Below are 19,081 nucleotides of genomic sequence, written 5' to 3' on the forward strand. Positions count from 1 at the left end.
AGCAGCGCCCGAGCCGGCCAATCGCAGGGAGCCGGCTGTGCCCGGAGGCGCGGGGCGGCGCGGGCCGAGCGCGGCGGGGGCGGCGGGGCGGCGGGGGCGGCGGGCCGCGCTCGGCCGGTCTGCGGCGGCGGCCTTGGCTTCGGCGGCGGCGAAGATGCTGCAGTCCCTGGCCGGCAGCTCGTGCGTGCGCCTGGTGGAGCGGCACCGCTCGGCCTGGTGCTTCGGCTTCCTGGTGCTCGGCTACCTGCTCTACCTGGTCTTCGGCGCCGTGGTCTTCTCCTCGGTCGAGCTGCCCTACGAGGACCTGCTTCGCCAGGAGCTGCGCAAGCTGAAGCGGCGCTTCCTGGAGGAGCACGAGTGCCTGTCCGAGCAGCAGCTCGAGCAGTTCCTGGGCCGGGTGCTGGAGGCCAGCAACTACGGCGTGTCGGTGCTCAGCAACGCCTCGGGCAACTGGAACTGGGACTTCACCTCCGCGCTCTTCTTCGCCAGCACCGTGCTCTCCACCACAGGTAAGAGGCCCGCGCTGGCCCCGGCCCTCCGGCCGCCTCGCCCCCACGCCCGCCCCGGGACCCTCCGATCCACCCACCCCACCCGCGCCTCTGCCACCCGGCCGCCTCCCGCCGCCTCCCTCTACCGCGCCCCGGCCCCTCCGACCTTCCCCGCCGCGGCGCCCGGCCCCTCCCGGTGCGGCTTCTGCGGTGACTCCGGGAGGGCAGGCGCCACCGAGCCGGAAGCCAGCGAGGTGGCCCTCAGAAGATGACTTGGGCGTTGCGCGCAACTCTTGGAAAGTGCCCCCTAAACCCTTCGGCCCGGGACCCTGCAGGGGCTTCCTCCTGCTGCGTTCATTTTTGGGGGACACTCTGTACGGCACCAAACGGCCGCGTTGGAATCTGTAGCAGCCTGGCTGCCCAGCGGCGGGGGCAGTGGGGCGGTGGAAACTCCGAGTGCGCGCACCTTCCTCCCGACCCCAGCCCGGAGGCCGCAGAATCCAACCACACTTTTGAAAGGGTCACCTTCCGGGGCGTGTCTTCGCTTTATGTTGAGCACAAATATTTCGGCTCTTTAGTACCTTGGAGGAGGCAGTTTGGGGGGTAACCGAGTGACCTCACTCTGCTCTTTGCAGGTGACCTCTGTCTGAGAGGGCAGGCAGATCCGGTTTCTTTTCTGAGTAAGAAGAGGGGTGGGGGGGGGAGGAAAGGGAGCATCTCATTGCCTAGGATCTGACACATTGGGGGCACCTTGATTCAGCAGTTCTTTCAACTGAAGGTGTGCGAAGATCCCCATAAACTTCGAAGAGCTACTTACTTGCACTGCTTACCCTTAGGCCACTCAGCCACGGAGGAGCGTCCTCAGGTGAAAGTAGAGGCCGGGGGCATGGCCCAGGGCTAGGGGGCTGTGTTAGATCTGATGACTGAAGGGTGAACTTTCGCAGCTGGAGTTAGTGGGACCCTTTCCCTGGGTGGAGATATAAATTGGTATTTGGATACTGGAAAGAATCTCAAAGAGCGGTCAACACAGCCCCTCCTTTTTTATCTATGAGATGCAGTCTTTGAAACAATCCATCTTGGTGTGCACAAGGTCACACACTTCTTATTCTTAATTACTGGTGTGTTTACCTGGCCTCCTGATTTCCCTGCCAGGAGCACTTTGTAATCCTCCACCTTCAGCCTTTGTTGGGTTCAACTTCCCCTCCTGTGACTCCAACTCTTCCTTCATTCCCACCCCCTCTCCACCTCCCAGGGTTTATTTGTTCATAATCCCCTTTGAACTATACCTAGTTGATTGCTAATTACTTTGTAATGAGTAATAATACATTGTTTAAGGTAGATCACAGAAAACAATTATTCACAAGTCTGAGATGAATTACTGCACAGATATAAATTTACCCTGCAATAAATAGAAGTAGAATTCAAGCTTGTATTGTGATATTTTTAAAGCTGTGTTAAACATGTCCCCAAACAAGACAGACCTGTTATCTTACTTTCCAAAGAATGTCTACTCCTCTGCCAACACTACTCATTAATTTTTATTTGAACAGCTACTGCCTCCATTGTCTTTACCTAGCTCTCTCTTCCTCAGATCTCTTAGAAGTCACCGTGCCTTTCCTTTGGAGTATTGTTTGTGCTAGATTCAGAGTCATTCATTCTCTACAGAAGTGTTTCCACTGGATTACAGAAAGTTTACAATTGGGTCACAGTGTTGGGTAAACATTTTGAAGAATGATAGCTTTTAGCATTTTCTTACTAATGGTTTCTAAGATAGAACAGGAATAAGAACAGTGTTATTAGGAAAAGGACAAGTTTGCTCTTCCTGGGCAGGGTTTCCATCACTGATGAAGCTCCTGTATAATGTTAACATTGCACATACCTAATTAAATGCCAAAAATTAATTTGCATCTTGAATAGACAGAGACCTGGGAAATACTTGCCTATTCAAGATATAAACTCCCTTTTTCTTAATTAGGAAAAGTTTCCGTTCTTGTTTAAAAAAAGGAGGTGGAGTTGGGTTAGATGTCTTTTTATTGGTATTCAGATTGCATTGTAGTTACTAAGAAAGTCTGTATTCATGCAAAACAAGAGTTCATTTAGGAAATTGGTTCAAGGGGCACATAAGGATAAACCAAATGAAAACGATGCCTCTTGATTTGTAAAATTAGCAGGTCAATGAATTCTTATAAATAAAACTCTCCTAAATCAAAGATACTCTTCTATTGGTTTTATACTGGTGCCCTTTTGACATTTGATATTCCTTATGGTCTCAAAACACTGATTTTGTGGCAGAAGATCAGATAATTTTTAGAGTAAAGCTGGTATACTTCATTACTAGAAAAATATTTTCTTGAAAAGTACCAGACAACTCAAATGAATTGAAATAGCTTCTCTTTCAGGTGGATATTAGACATGCTGGGCTAAAAGAAAAAAAAAACAAACAAATCACAAAACTCTTCTGTTAAAGAGTTTCCCTGAAGATTTGCCCTATTGATGGCAAATCACTGAAATAATTGTCACAGGGTTCATCAGTACAGTCAATCCTTGACTTGTCCAGAATGATAATGATGGTCATTACAAAGATGGTGTTATTGGTAGTCACCCTCGCAATGCAGAGCCACGAGTGCATTTATGTCAGAATCTTCTCATCCCAGAAGGCTTCCATTTCTGGAAGGAACTGGGTAACATCTTCATGGTCTATTTGGAAGAAGGTTTAGGTTGGTAATTCACCAATGTTCTCATTCTCTCTTCTGCCAAGGGTATCTCTTTACTTCACCTTGTAGGGAAGAAAATATTTCTCACCCATTGTAAGGTTCATTGCTGAAGCACCTATAAATAAAAGACAGATTAACAAGAGAAAAACATACTCATTTATTTAATGTAAGTTTTACATGACACAGGAGCCTTCAGAAATGAAGACCCAAAGAAACAGGGAAACCTGGGTCATTTTATGGTTACGCAGAAGTATGATTGGAAGACAAAAGGTTGTTATCTAAAGATAATACACTGGGAAAACTTAGCAAGGCCTGTTTGTTTGGATTCTTCTTGGCATCTCTTCTGTCTTCAAAGATTACAGGTATAGAGTGGGCTCCCCTGGAATGAGGATCTTCCTCAAAGGAAGGGCAGAGAATAATTTTATGGTCTGCTTCAGGAGAGACGAGAAAGGGGAAGGTGAGAATGACCTTCCAACTTCTGCTATTTTCTCTAATGCCAAAGTATCATATTTTGGAGGACCATGTCCTAAACTTTATCACCTTTGATTAAAAATGATATAGCAACGTCTACATAGGAATCATATGCGAATGGAAGAAAGAATGCAATATACTTCTGAGCTTTTCAGAAGGAGGAGTTGTATAAAAGTAAGAGGAAGTATTATAGACTGCATTATTCCTCACATTCCTTTTATACTGTGATTTTTTCACCCCCAAGGATTAAAGAAATAATGTCTAGGTGATACTTAGGGAGTAATAAATAATTTTCATTAAACTTATCTTTAGTATTATCTAAAACTTTGGGCAATGTCATTCATTCTTAAGAACATTTTGTGATACTGGTTTACTGTAAGTTTGCTTTTTCATTCATTCCCCTAAGCAAGTCCATATCATGATGATGAATGTTTGGTAAAAATGTAATTTTTGTATTCATGCAGTATATAAGCTGTCAGTTTCTTTTGCTGCTTTGTAAATGTGAGATCCACATGACAGCTCGGATCCTATTCTTGTCATTTGTAGCCAAAGTGCCTCTAATCAAGATGCTGCCTTATGTTTATGAAGTTCTATTTTGAAACTCTCATTTAAAGTGTCCGGTAAAGGAACTTAATTGGCCTAGTTTTAATTAAGTCAAGTAGGGAGCTACTATCCCTTCAGGATTGGTAGTTTTCGAAAAGAGAAAAGTGGGAAGATGTAATGGGGATGCTGGATTGATCCTTAATTTTCAAATTGTTTTCGGTAGGAGGAATGTGTTGTTACCATCAACAAATACTGGTTGAACTTTTAGAGTAGAACTGGGTGTGACTGGGCATGGTGGCTCAGGCCTGTAATCCTTGCACTCTGGAAGAGGCAGGTGGATCCCTCAAAGTCAGGAGTTCGAGACCAGCCTGAGCAAGCAAGATGCGTCTCTACTAAAAATAGAAAGAAATTAGCTGGACAACTAAAAATACATACAGAAAAAATAAGCTGAGCATGGTGGCGCGATGTTGTAGCTATAGTCCCAGCTACTTGGGAGGCTGAAGCAGAAGGATCGCTTGAACCCAGGAGTTTGAGGTTGCTGTGAGGTAGGCTGACGCCATGGCACTCTAGCGGGGGCAACAGAGTGAGACTATCTCAAAAAAAAAAAAAAAAAAAAGAGAGAGAGAATAGAACAGGGTGAAAAAACTCCAGCTTCTGGGTCTAATCTGATCCACCACCTGTTTTTTTGCTGCCTGAGCTAAGAATGACTTTTATATTTTTAATGGTTGAGAAAAAAATCAAAAGAAAAATAGTATTTCCTGACACATTAAAGTTTTATGAAAATCAAATTTCATTGTCCATACAGAGAGTTTTATTGGTGTGCGGCCACACCTGTTTGTTTACACATCATTTATGACTGCTTTCCGGCTACCTGGGCAGAGTTGAGTCAACAGAAACCGTATGGACACAAAACCTACAATATTTACTATCTGACCCTTTACAGGAAAAGCGTGCTGACTTCTGCTTCACAATGATACTTGGAAGGAATGCTAAGGGTAGTTCTTAATACTTTACTTCCTTTTGGCAAACTCTGTATAAGAAACTTCAGCTTCTCAGACTTCTCGGTGCTGTTGTTTCAAGTGGTACGCAAAGTCAAGTAAATTATGCGTCATTGCCGCTGACCACTTCCAAAACAAATGGCTGTTTATTTCTAATGTCACTAGTTTGGGGTCAAATTTATGACACTGCCTTTTTTCCCCTTTACCAGTGACAAAGCCACACTTCACATTGTGATTATCTTATCTAAAACGTGCAATAAAGACTGTATTACATCTGGAATAATAAGTTCAACAAAGATAAACGAGCCATCAGCCAGAAGGGAGATCTGAAATCCCACGCTCCGAAGTGTGTTCTCTTTATTCAAAGGAGAGCCTTTGGTCTCGATTTTGAGTCTTTATATTTAGTTCTATAATTATCTGATTTTTGAGCCCATAGCAGATTAGAGTAGGAAAGGCACAGCTCCAGGCAAACATAAGTGACAGGTGGTGAAAAGACAAATAGTTAAAATATCTTAATACTAAAATGATATTTAAAAATAGCACATTTATTGAGCACTTTGCCTGTGCCAGGCAATGTTTACATGTATTATTTCCTATAGGTATCGTTATTCTCACTTTATAGAGGCTAAAACTGAAATTTAGGTTGAATGACTTCTTTACCTGGGTCACAAAGCCAAAAATGACATGGCCTTAATTTAACCCATGTATATCCAGGAGCCTGAGCTTTGCATAGCATCTGGGCATAGGAGCTTGTTTTGGGCTGAATTTTCTCCCCCCAAATTTATATGTTGACGTTTTAACCCCAGTATCTCAGAATGTGACTGTATTTGGAGGTGACATCTTCAATGAGGTGATTAGGTTAAAACGAGGCCACAACAAGAAGGTGGTCATCTGCAAGCCAAGAGAGAGGCTTCAGAAGGAACGAAACCTGCAGACACCTCGAGCTTGGACTTCTAGTTCCCATCCTGAACTTTGAAGATAAATGACTGTTGTTTGAGCCACTCAGTCTGTGCTATTTCGTTACCACAGCCCTAACAAACTGATATTAGTTGCACAAAAAAAAAAAAAAAACAAATGGTAGAGTACAAGACACAGAATCTTTAAGTCATTATTCTTGCAATACTTTCATATGCCTGGATAAGGCATTATCGTTTTAGAACACAGTATAGTAACTGGTGTCCTTGAATCATCAAGAAAAATACTTCATCATGCTTCAATTTAAGAAGGCAGCGAAGTGTATAACATTATAAATTCTGGAAACATTTCCACCCAATAATGGTCAAAGAGAACAGATATTTAGTGTTTTTAATATGTAAACTCATACCTGTCTATAAAACATATCAGTTCTTTAGTATTTTCAAAGGTTTTTTTTTTTTTAAACTATAAACTTGCTGTTATCTCTGCCTATCTTGTAGCACCTGGAAGATATTGCTACTATCATAACTACAAAAGGCTGTGACTTTTATGACATAACCGTACGTTCTGTGAAGAACAGAATCTTCAATTGAACCAATGACCTAATGGGAACTCTATTGCCTTCAGGACAAGTTGTTTTACGCACTGCTCCTTGCACCGTTGCTGTGTTGGAGCACGCCTACTGTCTGCAGAGTAGGAGAGTAATGGAATTTTGGAGCATGTGAATTGCCAACACACAATTGTTTTGACCCACAGAAATGACAGTTCTATAAGCTTCGACTTACTACAAGGTTGGTTTCAGGGGCAGAAACACCATCTGCATCGCAGGCCGTCTTTGACATAGAGCTGCAATGTGCTTGATTTTATTCTCAAGAGACATCGTTTGATCCCAGTTATATATAGCCCAATCTATGAAATACTGAGGCGGCGTAAGATCTCCACCGACGGTGGGTGTCGTGCTCGTGTTGCTTGTTCCTGGTAGCAGATGAAGGCTGTCTCTCTGTTGGAAAGCACACATGTTTGGGGGGGATTTTCTTAGCTCCCCTGACCCTTCTATCTCCTGGACTCAGTGTGTGCTCCGACTTTCTTTGTTCCTTCTTTGTATAGTCCTCAGAGTTGCTGGCGGCTCTGTCAGCAGCACACTGCAAGGTTATAGCCCCGATCCCAGGTCAGAAGAGAGGAAGGAAGAGAAGGAGGGATTTGGGGGTGTAGCGTTTGTACACCCGAAAGGACTGTACGATTGTCTCCCCAAGCTTGAATCACACCGGCAGGGCTTATCTGTTATTATATTTTCTAGCAGTGTTCATGTTCCCCTGATTTAATTTGTAAAACACAGCCAGTTGTTATACTGATGAGATTAATTGGCTTATGTTAGACGTTGGCAGTGTTTTTCATTTGCTACTGTCTGCTTGATCCCAGATCAGAGTCTAACTTTTTGCATTAGTTCCTCTGACTGAGACTGCCTTGCTGGGTGAAATAAAAGCCCGCCCTCCACCACGTCCGGAGATTTGGTTATATGTACCCGGCAAAGGGCTGTAGCTGGACATCTCTCGGGACCACAGATCCAGGTAATATGGAGCCTATAGAATCATGGCTGGGGGATTCAGAGGACAGAAAGCCGGGAACAGAAAATTAAATCCCACATGTTCTCACTTATATATATGTGGAAGCTAAAGGAAGTTGATCTCATAGAAGTGAAAAGTAGAACAGAGGATACCTAGAGGCTGGGAAGGGCAGGCAGAAGGGAGGATAGGGAGAGATGTGTTCAAGGTTATAAAATCACAGCTAGATAGGAGGACTAAGTTCTAGTGTTCTGTGCTGTAGGATGAGTATAGTTAGCAGTAATATATTATATAGGGTCAAATAGCTAGGAGGAGGATACTGAATGTTCCCATCGCAAAGAAATGATAAATGTTGGAGATGATGGATATGTCAATTACTCTTATCTGGTCACCCTACATTGTATGTATTCAAACATCACTATGTGCCCCATAAATATGTACAATTATTGTATGTCAATATCAATTAAAAAAGAAGAAGAAAAAAAATGTTAACCAAGAAATTAAGCCTAAATCTGTACAGGTATAAAAAAAAACAGTTCCACGTAGAATACCTCTAAGGGATTTTAAAAGAATAAAACATGTCAGTTTTCATCTCTCTTGATTGTGGTCAGTGAGGCTCTCATTGTAATGCTTGTCCCTTATTAATGTTAAGGGGCTTTTGTGACCGGAGTTAAGCTGTTCACTCAGGTTGATGCTTTCCTTTCCTTTCTGCTTTACTGCTGCCTCTTAAGGTTTCTTCAGACACTGGTTTCACTGTTTGGTGTGTAGTATGTCTGAAGTACAGCGTTAGTCTAAATGTGCACGTGGAGTCAGGCACGCACAGGACTTGGGGAGACACAGGCACGCACAGGACTTGAGAAGAAGCAGGTTCCACTCAGGGTCTGCCTTCCCAGACCCTCCCCATTTCTTACTGTTCCTTCTCCCCAAGGGTTCCTGTGACATGATGGCCTCACCGGGCACCTGGCTCCCACGACACCTGTCATGGCCTCACTCTCCAAAAGAGCAATTTAAGGTCCATTTCTTCTCATGCCTGAATCTGCTTCCTTTTCTGAAAAATGAAGGTTCCAGAAATGTTACTCTTTTTCGAGAGACCTTAAATGTAACTTCATTGTGTTGATGAGGAAACAGGCCCAAATTGCTGAAATGACTTTTGAAGTTATTCATATAAAGATAATGATATCATAATTTATTTAGGTATTTTAATTTTTGCTAATAAAGTTCTATATTTAAAAATAAAAATGGTGACATATATATATATATATATATATATATATATATATATATATATATAAATATGCTCAGTGTACAGCCCAGTCCTCACAAACCACCTGCTGGATGCTTGGGCTGACCAGGTACTACTCTGGGCACTTGGGAACATTTTTGGGAACAAAAGCAACAATTCACACTCTCCTAGATTTGTCAGTGTAGTGGGGGGAGAGAGAGACAGCTTTAGGGTCCAAGGGAAAACTTATCCTTCACCCTCTAAAGATTCACTGGAATTCAACTGAAAAAGACAAATTAATAGGACAAAAGTCATATAAATTTATTTGATCATAGTTTCATGTGACACAGGGCCTTCAGAATGCAGACTCAAAGATACTAGGGGAAATGGTTCATTTGTATGCTTAGGTCCAACAAAGTGGGCAACCATGTAGAAATACGATTGGACAAAAGAGTGTGGTCTAATGCTAAACCCAGCAAGGCTTGTCTGTCTAGATTCTTCTAACAGCATTCCTCCTCTGAGTGTGGAGCAAGACCCTCTCTGGAATGGGGGTCTTATGACCTACAGTCAAACCAGTTAGGTGAGATAATTTCTTTGACCAGTGTTACACAGAAAGGCAGGGGGGAGTTAGAGTAGTATTTTGGGGTTTTATGGCAGGCTTTGGGGAAAGGGAGTTCTGGTTTCTATGAGCTGCCTTGGGGAAGAAGGATTCTAGTTTTTATGGCGAGCTTTGGGGAGAATGAAAGACAGAGGGTCAGAGAGAGCTGCTGGTGAGGGCTTCATTTGGGGGAACTGCTTTCTGAGCCTCAACGTAATCAAAGAGATGACTTAGTGGAACGCACACAATGTGCAATGGCACTAAGTGCTGGAGCTAAGGAAGAGGGAGTGTGCAGTCGGTGTGCTTGGGAGCGGGGTGGAGCCCAGGACTGCAGTCTTTGCCAACATTGTCCATGAAGGCCTTCCTGAGAAGGTGGCATTTGAGTAAAGAGTTGGAGGAGGCGGGAGTGCATTATGCAGTTATCTGGGGAGCTGTGTTCTAGAACGGTGCAGCTAGAAAGCCGTGTGGCTGGAGCTGAGTGAGGGCGTGGTGGGGTGAAGGAGAAGGTGGGGTCGGATGCTGTAGGGTGTCCTGGAACACCGCACAGCATCCAGCTCTTGTCTGAGCGACGCGGAAAGCACTGGGGAATTTTGGGCAAAAGCAAGGTGTGATCTGATTATTCTAACACATTTCGTTCATTCTGGCTCGTGTGGGAGGGCCGGGGCCAGGCTGAGAGTTAACAGGAGGCTGTTCCAGTGACCCAGATGAGGCCTGTCGGTGGCTCAGAGCTGGGCGGTGGAAGCCGGTGGTGAGAAGTGGTTAGATTCTGGACCCGTATTGATGGCAGAACAGGGTTTGCTGATGGGTTGCATATGAGGGGTAGGAGAAAGGGTTGTCAGGAACGACCACAGGGGTTTTGGCCAGAGCCCCTGGCATCGTAGGATTTCTCTTCACAGACAGAGGGAAGCAGATTTTGGATGGAGGGTCTGGAGCTTAGTCGTGTGCCTGTTGAACTTGAGATCACTTTTGGGTGTCTGGGGGGATCCACATTAGGCACGCACTCAACTCTAATGGGGTGTCATGAGGGCCACACTTGGTGTGTATGTGACAGTGCCTTCTGTTTGTTCAGCGGGCCATGATGTCATATTACATGCACCAATTCTCTGACAGCAGAGTAGTAAAGAAGGCTTTTGAGGAGTGATATCTTATTTTGACCTTGAAGGAAAAATAGAATGTCAATAAGCAAAGAGGAAAGAAAAGGTATTTCAGACTGAGAATGTGGATTCTGTGGGCTGATTCCCCAGGTAATGAATACATTTAATAATAATCGTAAACACTTCCAGACTAAGAAAGGGTATCTGAACTGTAACATTGTTTTCTAATTTAATATTACATAAGTCTTTATGGAAAACTGGAATAAAAGCTCAAAGGTGAGAAGTATTTGCATTATATTTTCTTAAATCTAACAGTTTATCATTTAGCATTTTATATAACAGTTTAACAAAAAATTATATTTTATATAGCTCAAAGAATAATAATAAATAAATATCTTCACTACATTTTAGGAGTAGCTAAGGAATGAATCTAGGTGGTTTCTGTTTTTAGGAAGTAAATATTAATAAGACAAGCAAGCACCTTTTTTTTCTCCACAAGCGATCTAAACAATTTAAGAGTGTATGCTTCAAATAAACACATTGCAAGTTTTTACAGGTGGGAAAATTATCACGTGCCTCTTGGAAAAAACACCTGCGTGATTTTCATTTCTTCTATGTTGCTGATTTACCGTTTCAAATGATCCTGTTAGTATAAATACAGCTTCTTGCTTCTTGTTGGTGATCAAAACATCTTTTCTTTTCTCAAATACCATATTTTTGATGTAATCCCAACTTGTGAATAACAAGAGGGAAAGTGAAATGTTTTAAGCTAGAATAAAAAGCTTAAAAGATTCTTATAGCTAAAATTCTTCGAGTGTCTGAGCACGGTTACCAAGGCACTCAATTATTTAAAGACCACGGTTAGGTGGATCACGTTAATTAAGGGACCTGGAGTGGCTGTTCCCAACCGGAGCTGCCTACGCATCACACTCAGAAACTCTGAGCGGGGCAGAGAAGCCAGGCATCGCTGCCCACCTGCCACCCAATGCTTCAACAGGAGCCATCTCCAAAAAACGTTCTGTCGCCCACAGCCCAGCTCCAGCAGATGCACCTCGCGGTGGGGGGCGGAGGGTGGGCAGGCGGGATGCGCCCTGCAGTTTCACACCCACAAACAGCAGGGAAGAGCTTGCTGTTGTGCGGATCCTCAATCTGTCATCTGCTGCTCCCCCTTCTCACCCTCCCCTGGCAGCTGATGTTTAAAAATCGAACCAACAAAGATGGGAAGAAAGAAAAAAAAAAGATTTTTTTTAAAGTAGAGAAAAGGGACAAAAAAAACACCAAATTTCTGTTAGCAGTTTATAGGACATGACCTAAAGCTACATGTGCTCTTTCAGCAACTCTGGTGGGAATGAGGCTAAAATGACAGATTATTAACCCTTTGCACTTGGATGTCGAGTGTGACTCGACACGGTTAGCAAAAATGATAGAGATTAAAATTAGTCTTTGACTGTATCAATAATTTGCAATATAAAAAAATCCAAATAAATAAGTTTGTATGAAAAGAAACTCCAGTTTTTTATTCTACTGCGGCGCTTTGTAAAATCTGGGGTATTTAAAAAATTAAATCCCGAGTAGAATAAAGGGATCGAGGAAAAAAAGCAAGCGAGTGCAAAGGGTTAACAACATTTGGCACCTGAACTTGCCCACGGAGATCTCTTTCGCTTCACTCAGAAGCACGATGTGTGTGCGGGTTTGTGTCAGGCTGTGTCCTGTTGACCCAGGGGTGGCAGAGTGTACCAGTGTGTGGAGTTTCTTGTCTCTGTTGCGTGTCGCCGTCTCCACGCGTGGCCGGCCAACTTGTGAATCAGTTGGGTAGCAACATCTTAGAGGAACATTCGCTCGCAGCCCTCATTTGGCTCGGGCAATCGAGTTGGGTGAGATTGTTATCAGTGCCGTTCTCCGACTGAATGAACACTATTAAAAAGTCCAGCCTCGTGTATTGAAAAGTGAGAATCATGAATTATTTTTAGGGAAAATGTTTGTATTCAGGTATGCTGGATGACCCTACCTAGATCAAGGAAACGTGAGAACTGGAGGTGTGAAAGTGTTGAACCGGGGCTGGGCCCGGGTTTCCTTTAGATGAGCCACCATCCACAAAAACTCACTGGTGATTTCTCCAGCGCTCAGTTGCTTAATCTGTACAGCGAAAGGGCTGACTAAGGTCCTCTTCTGGCTCTATCGTCCTGTGATCCTGGGTCTCCACGAGTATTTACTGAGTATGTCCCTTCTCTTTGCCCTGCATGTGGGGATACATAATATACCATAATGGGAGAGTCACTGATCTCAAAAAGCCCACAGCCAGCCGGGGAGACTCTATGGAAACATAAAACCCTCCGAGGGCTGTATAGGATGTAGAGACCTAACTGTTGCTAACCCCTGTAGGATTGGGAGGCAGAGATGGGTGTGGGCCGAAGTGGTCAGAGAAGCTTCGTGAAGGGGTAAGGTCAGGTGGAGTGTGGGAAGCAGAGTTGACACTTGACTGGGTAGGCGATAGGGAGCCACTGCAGCCTCTGGGTCCCACACGATAACGAACAGACTGGAAGGCTGGAGTCAGGCAGCAGAGCTTTGAGGCTTTTGCAGTCTTGCAAACACGAGGTGGCTTGCATGGAAGAAGAGCTAGCATTGACCAAAGGACCATCAGGATATGAAGATGAACAATCATAGGGTTGCTTTGGAACAGCCCTGGGCGGAGCTTCTCGTAGACAGCACCTACGTATACATAAATGGAAGCTCATAGGTCCTGGGACACGGTGGAATGAGGTCTTGGGCTGCCACCGAGAATTTTACTACCCAGACCGACTTGAGGCCTGGGTGCATAGACATTGTTGCTGCGTGTAGGAGTGTAGCTTCTTTTCGAGTGGCTATGTGGAAGGGAATATAGCAGGGGACAGCCCCCAGTTGTGCGTACTTTCACCTCCCTGCACTTCTGTGGGTTGGCCAGACTCCAGACTTGGGGTGTGCTTCTGAGGGAGGGAGAAGGGGGGCTCTGGGGAGCTGGTTCTGCCGCCCAGAATTCTCACGGATTCAGCCATGAGGTGGGGAGTAAGCACTCAAGGCTGCAGCAATAGGATGGTACTTGTCATCAGTATGTCAGTTAGTTACAAATGGGGACTTCTGAAAAGCTTTGAAAAGGTCCAGGTAGAATAGTCATTCTCATCATGCTTATGCTGTTAATTGGCTTTAAGTAAATTATTTTTTGTCAGAGTAAAGCCTTAACATGAGTTCAGTTCCTGAGTTACTGAGTTATAACTTAATAAGGCTTTGCTTTTCTTTCATCTTTAAAAGAAACGTAGGTATTACGGGTACAGTTCTTTGCATTTTGTAATTGTTCAAGATATTTTCTTAATGCATTAAACTCAGATTAAGGATGTCTGGCTTCCATTTAATATCTTGGTACTTTAATTTTTGCTCAAGGGCACCCAGTGTTACAAGTCTATTCTTACTTCACAAGGAAGTTGGGATGGCAGAACCACTTACAAAACTCATAAATTCCTTGAGGAAAGGCACCCCTTAGGAGAGATCTTTAATTCTGTTTTCTTCCTCATCAGATGTGAATTTTTGTTGACACTTGCGAAGTCTTCTTTTCCTTCTTGCTACTTTATTTATGTGAATCCAACCAAGATGTGTGTCCCATAGGACTGTGGAAATGTTTGAAGAGCAAAGCAAGGTCGATCAGACTTTAGAATCTCTTAATGATCTGTCATCTGACTTCTGAGGATGCAGTCTGATAAATATCGCTGTCAGACACGCTCCGTCTCCGGGTCCCATCGGTCATGTGGACTCTCAGGGCTGTGAGTGCCAGCGCCTTAGAAACCTGATACACAGTTGCTGCAAATGAGAGGTAGAGAGAGTATTGGTGCTTGCAAAAGACTTAACTTAAAAGCAATTCGAGTAGCTGTCACCCTTACGTCTATCCTAATATGCGCTTGTGAAAAGGCAAACAAAAGATCGGGCTTTACCTTTGGCTGTGATAATTATGCCTCATCCACAGTCTATTTTACTTATACCTACGTGGGAATTACTAACTCAAATAGATTGTCTCCCTTTGCTGTCAAGTTGGGAGGCTGACAACATCAGGGTATGCCCATGAGAGAGTGCCACTCACTGAGCATCTAACGCTTGCTTATCTGTTGGGGAAAAGGATGAGAATCACTGCTTCAAGGCACGGAGTTTAATTAGGCCCGCTTCATTATGTTCCTCTTTAACGACAGGATTTTAAGCCCAGACATTATCAGCCTCAATTGCAGAAAATGTTCATTCTAGCTTGTGCCCTGGTACCTTGAAGAGAGTATGCAGTAGGTGAGCTCCCATTAATCTAATTGGATTTCTCCTTGCCTGTAGATACAATGGTTCTGAAAGCCACTCCGCCTTCTAAGAGTGCAATAAAGTCACCCTCACTCAGCATTTCTACTATGCATGTCTAAAAAGATGACAAGTGAGGATACACAGTGAGACAATTCATTTGTTTTGGAGTTTTTCCATCTTCCCCTTACTTCCTCATCTGTGAAATGAGGCTGGACTGGAAATGTAGCTCTGTGTTCCTAAAGAAACGTGCTCACAGTGCTCACACTTTAGGCTTGTTCCTATGCTTGGTCCCATTAAATGCTGATAGGTTCTGCTTTTTCCCCAAGCAGATATTTCTCCAGTTCCCATCTAATGCAGAGATAGGTTGTACTAATTTCCAGTCCCACAAGCAATGCATGAATGTTTCTATCCCTCCGCATTCACGCCAACATTTGTCGTTTGGGGCTTTTTGATAAAAAGCCTTTCTCACTGGAGTTAGGTGATAGCTCATTGTGGTTTTGATTTGCATTTCTCTGATGACTAGAGGTGTTGAGCATTTTTTCTGTCTTCAGAAAAGACAGACTTCAAAAGTCTGTCTTCTTTTGAAAAGTTTCGGTTCATGTCCTTTGCCCACTTTTTAATGGGATTGTTTGGTTTTTTTCTCACTGATTTTCCTGAATTCTATATAGATTCTAGTTATCAGCCCTTTATCAGATGTATAGCATGCAAATATTTTCTCCCATTTGTAGGTTGGCTGTTCACTCTAGTGATAGTTTTTTCTTTGGCTGTGCAGAAGCTTTATAATTTGATCAGGTCCCATTTATTTATTTTTGTTGATGCTGTGATTGCCTTTGGTGTCTTCTTCATAACTTCTTTGTCTATCCTATGTCCATAAGAGTTTTTATAACATTTTCTTCTAGAATTTTTATGATTTCATGCCTTAGGTTTAAGTCTGTTATCCACTGTGGGCTGATTTTTGTGAGAGGTGAGAAGTGCAGATCCTGTTTCAGTCTTCTATATGTGGCTATCCAGTTTTCCCAGCACCATTTATTGAATAGAAATTATTTTCCCTAGTGTATGTTTTTGTCTGCTTTGTCCAAGATCAGATGGCTATATGAGGATGGTTTATGTCGGACAGGTGGGATGGGGGAGGGAATGGCTAAATCTATACCTAATGGGTGCAGTGCACACTGTCTGGGGGATGGGCACACTTGTCAGGTGCTACAAAGGCAATTTATATAAGCAAAGTGTTGTACCCCTATAATATTCTGAAATGAAAAATAGTCAAGAAAAAAATGCAGGGATGGGGGAGGTGTGTTACCCAACAACTTTAGCAACTGAGACTGTCTCATAGGTTAGTCCCCTTTGGCTCAGGCAGTGGGAACCTCTATGCTAGTCCCAAGAGGTGTCTCTAATCTCAACCTGGCCATAGCCCTGAAAGTTGGCTGCACAGCATCTGTTCAAAGACATCGTGGCGAAATATACCCCTGCCCCTGTCCACACACGTGCTGCTGTGTGCCTTGGAACAGGAAAACATTGCTTTGTCTTCTGCTAAGTGGGAATGGGACATTTGGCTGAAGAGCTTCTTAGCATGGGTTAATATGTGCTCTGACCACTCAGCTCAGGCAGTTCTCTCACTTTATTCCCAAGGGCTGCTGTCTGAGTTAATGATTTCTTTGATGATAGGTTCTGCATGAATTCAATTTAACATGGACATAGTTGCCCTGTTTTCTACTGTTTTTTTTCCCCCTAAAATTATGAGCTCTAATTTGAAGCTAATAAGTTTTGACATGCAAGCAACCAAATTACCCAATATAGCAAAAAGAATATTTTATTAGTGATTTTGACCAGGTAGGATAATAAGGTCAATTAATGGACTAATGACCCTCAAGTGTTCATTTTTTTCATAACTCTACCAGTACTGGATTTCCTTTCCTTTTTTTTTTTAACTGCCAGCAGTCCTTGTTGAGATCCAGTGTAGACACTACTGCTGACTCTCCTGGCAGTGGTTTGTCCTCTGTTTGTTGTTTGGACCTCACCAGGAGATGTGGTTCAGTGATTCCAGTAATGACCACCACTTGCTGACCACATGCTGTGTGCCATGCACTGGACATGACTTCTTTGTCCTTCACTTCGTTGGTGCTTATGCTGGTCCCACTCCCTCTTTCTGACAATGGGCATTTGGTACCTCTTTTCAGAAGGACCCCAGTGTGCAACTTCCTGACCTGCAACTTTGCTTTCTTTGTCCTGCACCTGTTCTTCCTCAACAGATTCCCTGGGCAGGCCAGCTCTCTGAACTTAGTCCTGGGAGCTTCCCATCTTGTAGACAATCTTTTCATGTAACAATCGATATTAGTGAGGAGAGCATCTTCTTTAATCTCAGAAGTGTTTTGTAACATGTTTTCCCAGTGTCTCGCGTCTGCCTGTAGCTCTAGACCAAAGCTTCCTCCTTGGCCTTTTACAAAGGCTGGCTTAGTTTTTGTTGACTTGGGTTTGATTCCGTGTGCCATTTCAATGAAAGTTGTGTTGATTGATAGAGAGTGAATCTTAGGAAAATAGCAGGGAGATCCTGGAGAAAGATGGTGTGGAAAGAAGGAGGAGGTTATAAGCTCTACTGATTCCTTTTGTGACTCTCAGAAATCTGTCCCATATCAGATGTATTTGTCATTTGCCTCTGTCTGACAGGTATGAAACAAGGTATGTAAAAAAAAAATCACCATTTTTAGAAGAAAGCTCCATTAGAATATGTATTATAGAGTACTTCTGCAGGGCATTTTCATGTAGATCAGGACATTAAAATAAGACTAGATTAACATAATATGCTAGGGAAATGTTGATAGCCCAGTGAACTTAATGTTGGTTTTCTGCAGAATTAAAGAAATATTCTTGATTCTAAGAATATTTGGCTTTATTATAGTCCTTAAACTGCTAATTTTGTAGGATGGAATTTGCAGTCCTATTGTTAAATAGGGCTATCTCCATAGAAAAACAAAATTGTGGTGCTTATTTGTGTAAAATCTCGACTACAACCCTGTAAAATATTAAATCTATTTAGTGTTTAGGGACAGTCTGAAAAAGAGACAAGTTCTGGTAGGTTCCAGTGTCTACAATTCTGTGTTTTGCCTTTTGAGGAGATAGTCTTCTGTTTGGAGTCGAATGGGAAGATTGTAAAGAAGGGGGATACAAAAAAGTACAGGATTTAGGAAGAAAACACTAAGCCACATTAATGGTGGGAGTTGGGGATGGTTATTGCAGCCTTTTGTATAAGGAAGCTGGAGTTATCATAGTCATAGGTCCACAACAAAGCCACGGTTTTGTTTATTCATTTATTAATCACAGGGTGCAAGAAATTGCAAAGACAGGTGCTCTGAAATGACAGTGAATATGATAAGAAGGGGACAATAAGAAATAGGCACACACAGTAAGACTATTAACATTTTGGTTCTGCTCTCTTGGACATCGCTTCTTTTGATTGTCAGAACATTAGTGTGTAGGTAGTAGGGTAGACCTTAATCATCCCTGTTTTATAGATGTGACATCTGAGGCCAGAAAGTGTAAATGTCCTGTTTAAGGTACAGCAGTTGGAAATGGCAGTATCAGGACTCAAACCAAGTGCGTAGAGCAGGTGTCCTCAAACTACATCCCGCTGGCCACATGCGGCCCACCGACGACATTTATCCGGCCCACCAGGTGTTTTTGCCGCCTCTGCCTGTCCTGCTGAGCAGCCGACTTGTCCAGGGCCCACAGTGCGCATGTGTGGAATGTGTGCCGCACTCTCCAACGGCCCTCCAACGGTCTGAGGGACAGTGAACTGGCCCCCTGTTTAACAAGTTTGAGAACCCCTGACTTAGAGGGTCCCAGGGGCTCTGGGAGAGAGTCAACGAGGTTGGAGGGCAGAGTAGTAATGGGATTGTTTGGCCGACTAGATGTCCTGCGTACAGCGCTTTAACTTTATTAAGTAAGTGCCTCCCATCATTCTTTGGTAATCGGGGTCACCAGGGAAATTTCAGTTGGTGACGATCTTGCACTTTAGCTTCCTTAGAGTCACTTAATGAAAAGCTGAAGGAAAACCAAGGTCATCTCTGGGGAGAGACAGAGGCTGGATTCCACTTTTTCAGTTTGCCAGTGTGTCCTGCTGAGGCATAGGAATGTGAAGAGGTCATTTTGTCCAGACATAACACTTTGTTGCAGA

At 43.5% G+C, this 19,081-nt stretch overlaps 1 protein-coding gene across 1 annotated transcript in view; it reads left to right on the forward strand.

Annotated features, from left to right (window-relative positions):
* Nucleotides 1–67: 67 nt before the first annotated feature.
* KCNK1 (potassium two pore domain channel subfamily K member 1) overlaps nt 68–19,081 on the forward strand; it is a 49,872-nt gene continuing 30,858 nt past the window's right edge. The window contains exon 1 of the mRNA XM_012738243.3: nt 68–509. Coding sequence (XP_012593697.1) covers nt 155–509 — 355 coding nt within the window. The 5' untranslated portion in view covers nt 68–154. The remainder of the gene's footprint in view (nt 510–19,081) is intronic.

Source organism: Microcebus murinus, chromosome 19, assembly GCF_040939455.1.
Source record: "Microcebus murinus isolate Inina chromosome 19, M.murinus_Inina_mat1.0, whole genome shotgun sequence".
Taxonomy (NCBI): Eukaryota; Metazoa; Chordata; class Mammalia; order Primates; family Cheirogaleidae; genus Microcebus; species Microcebus murinus.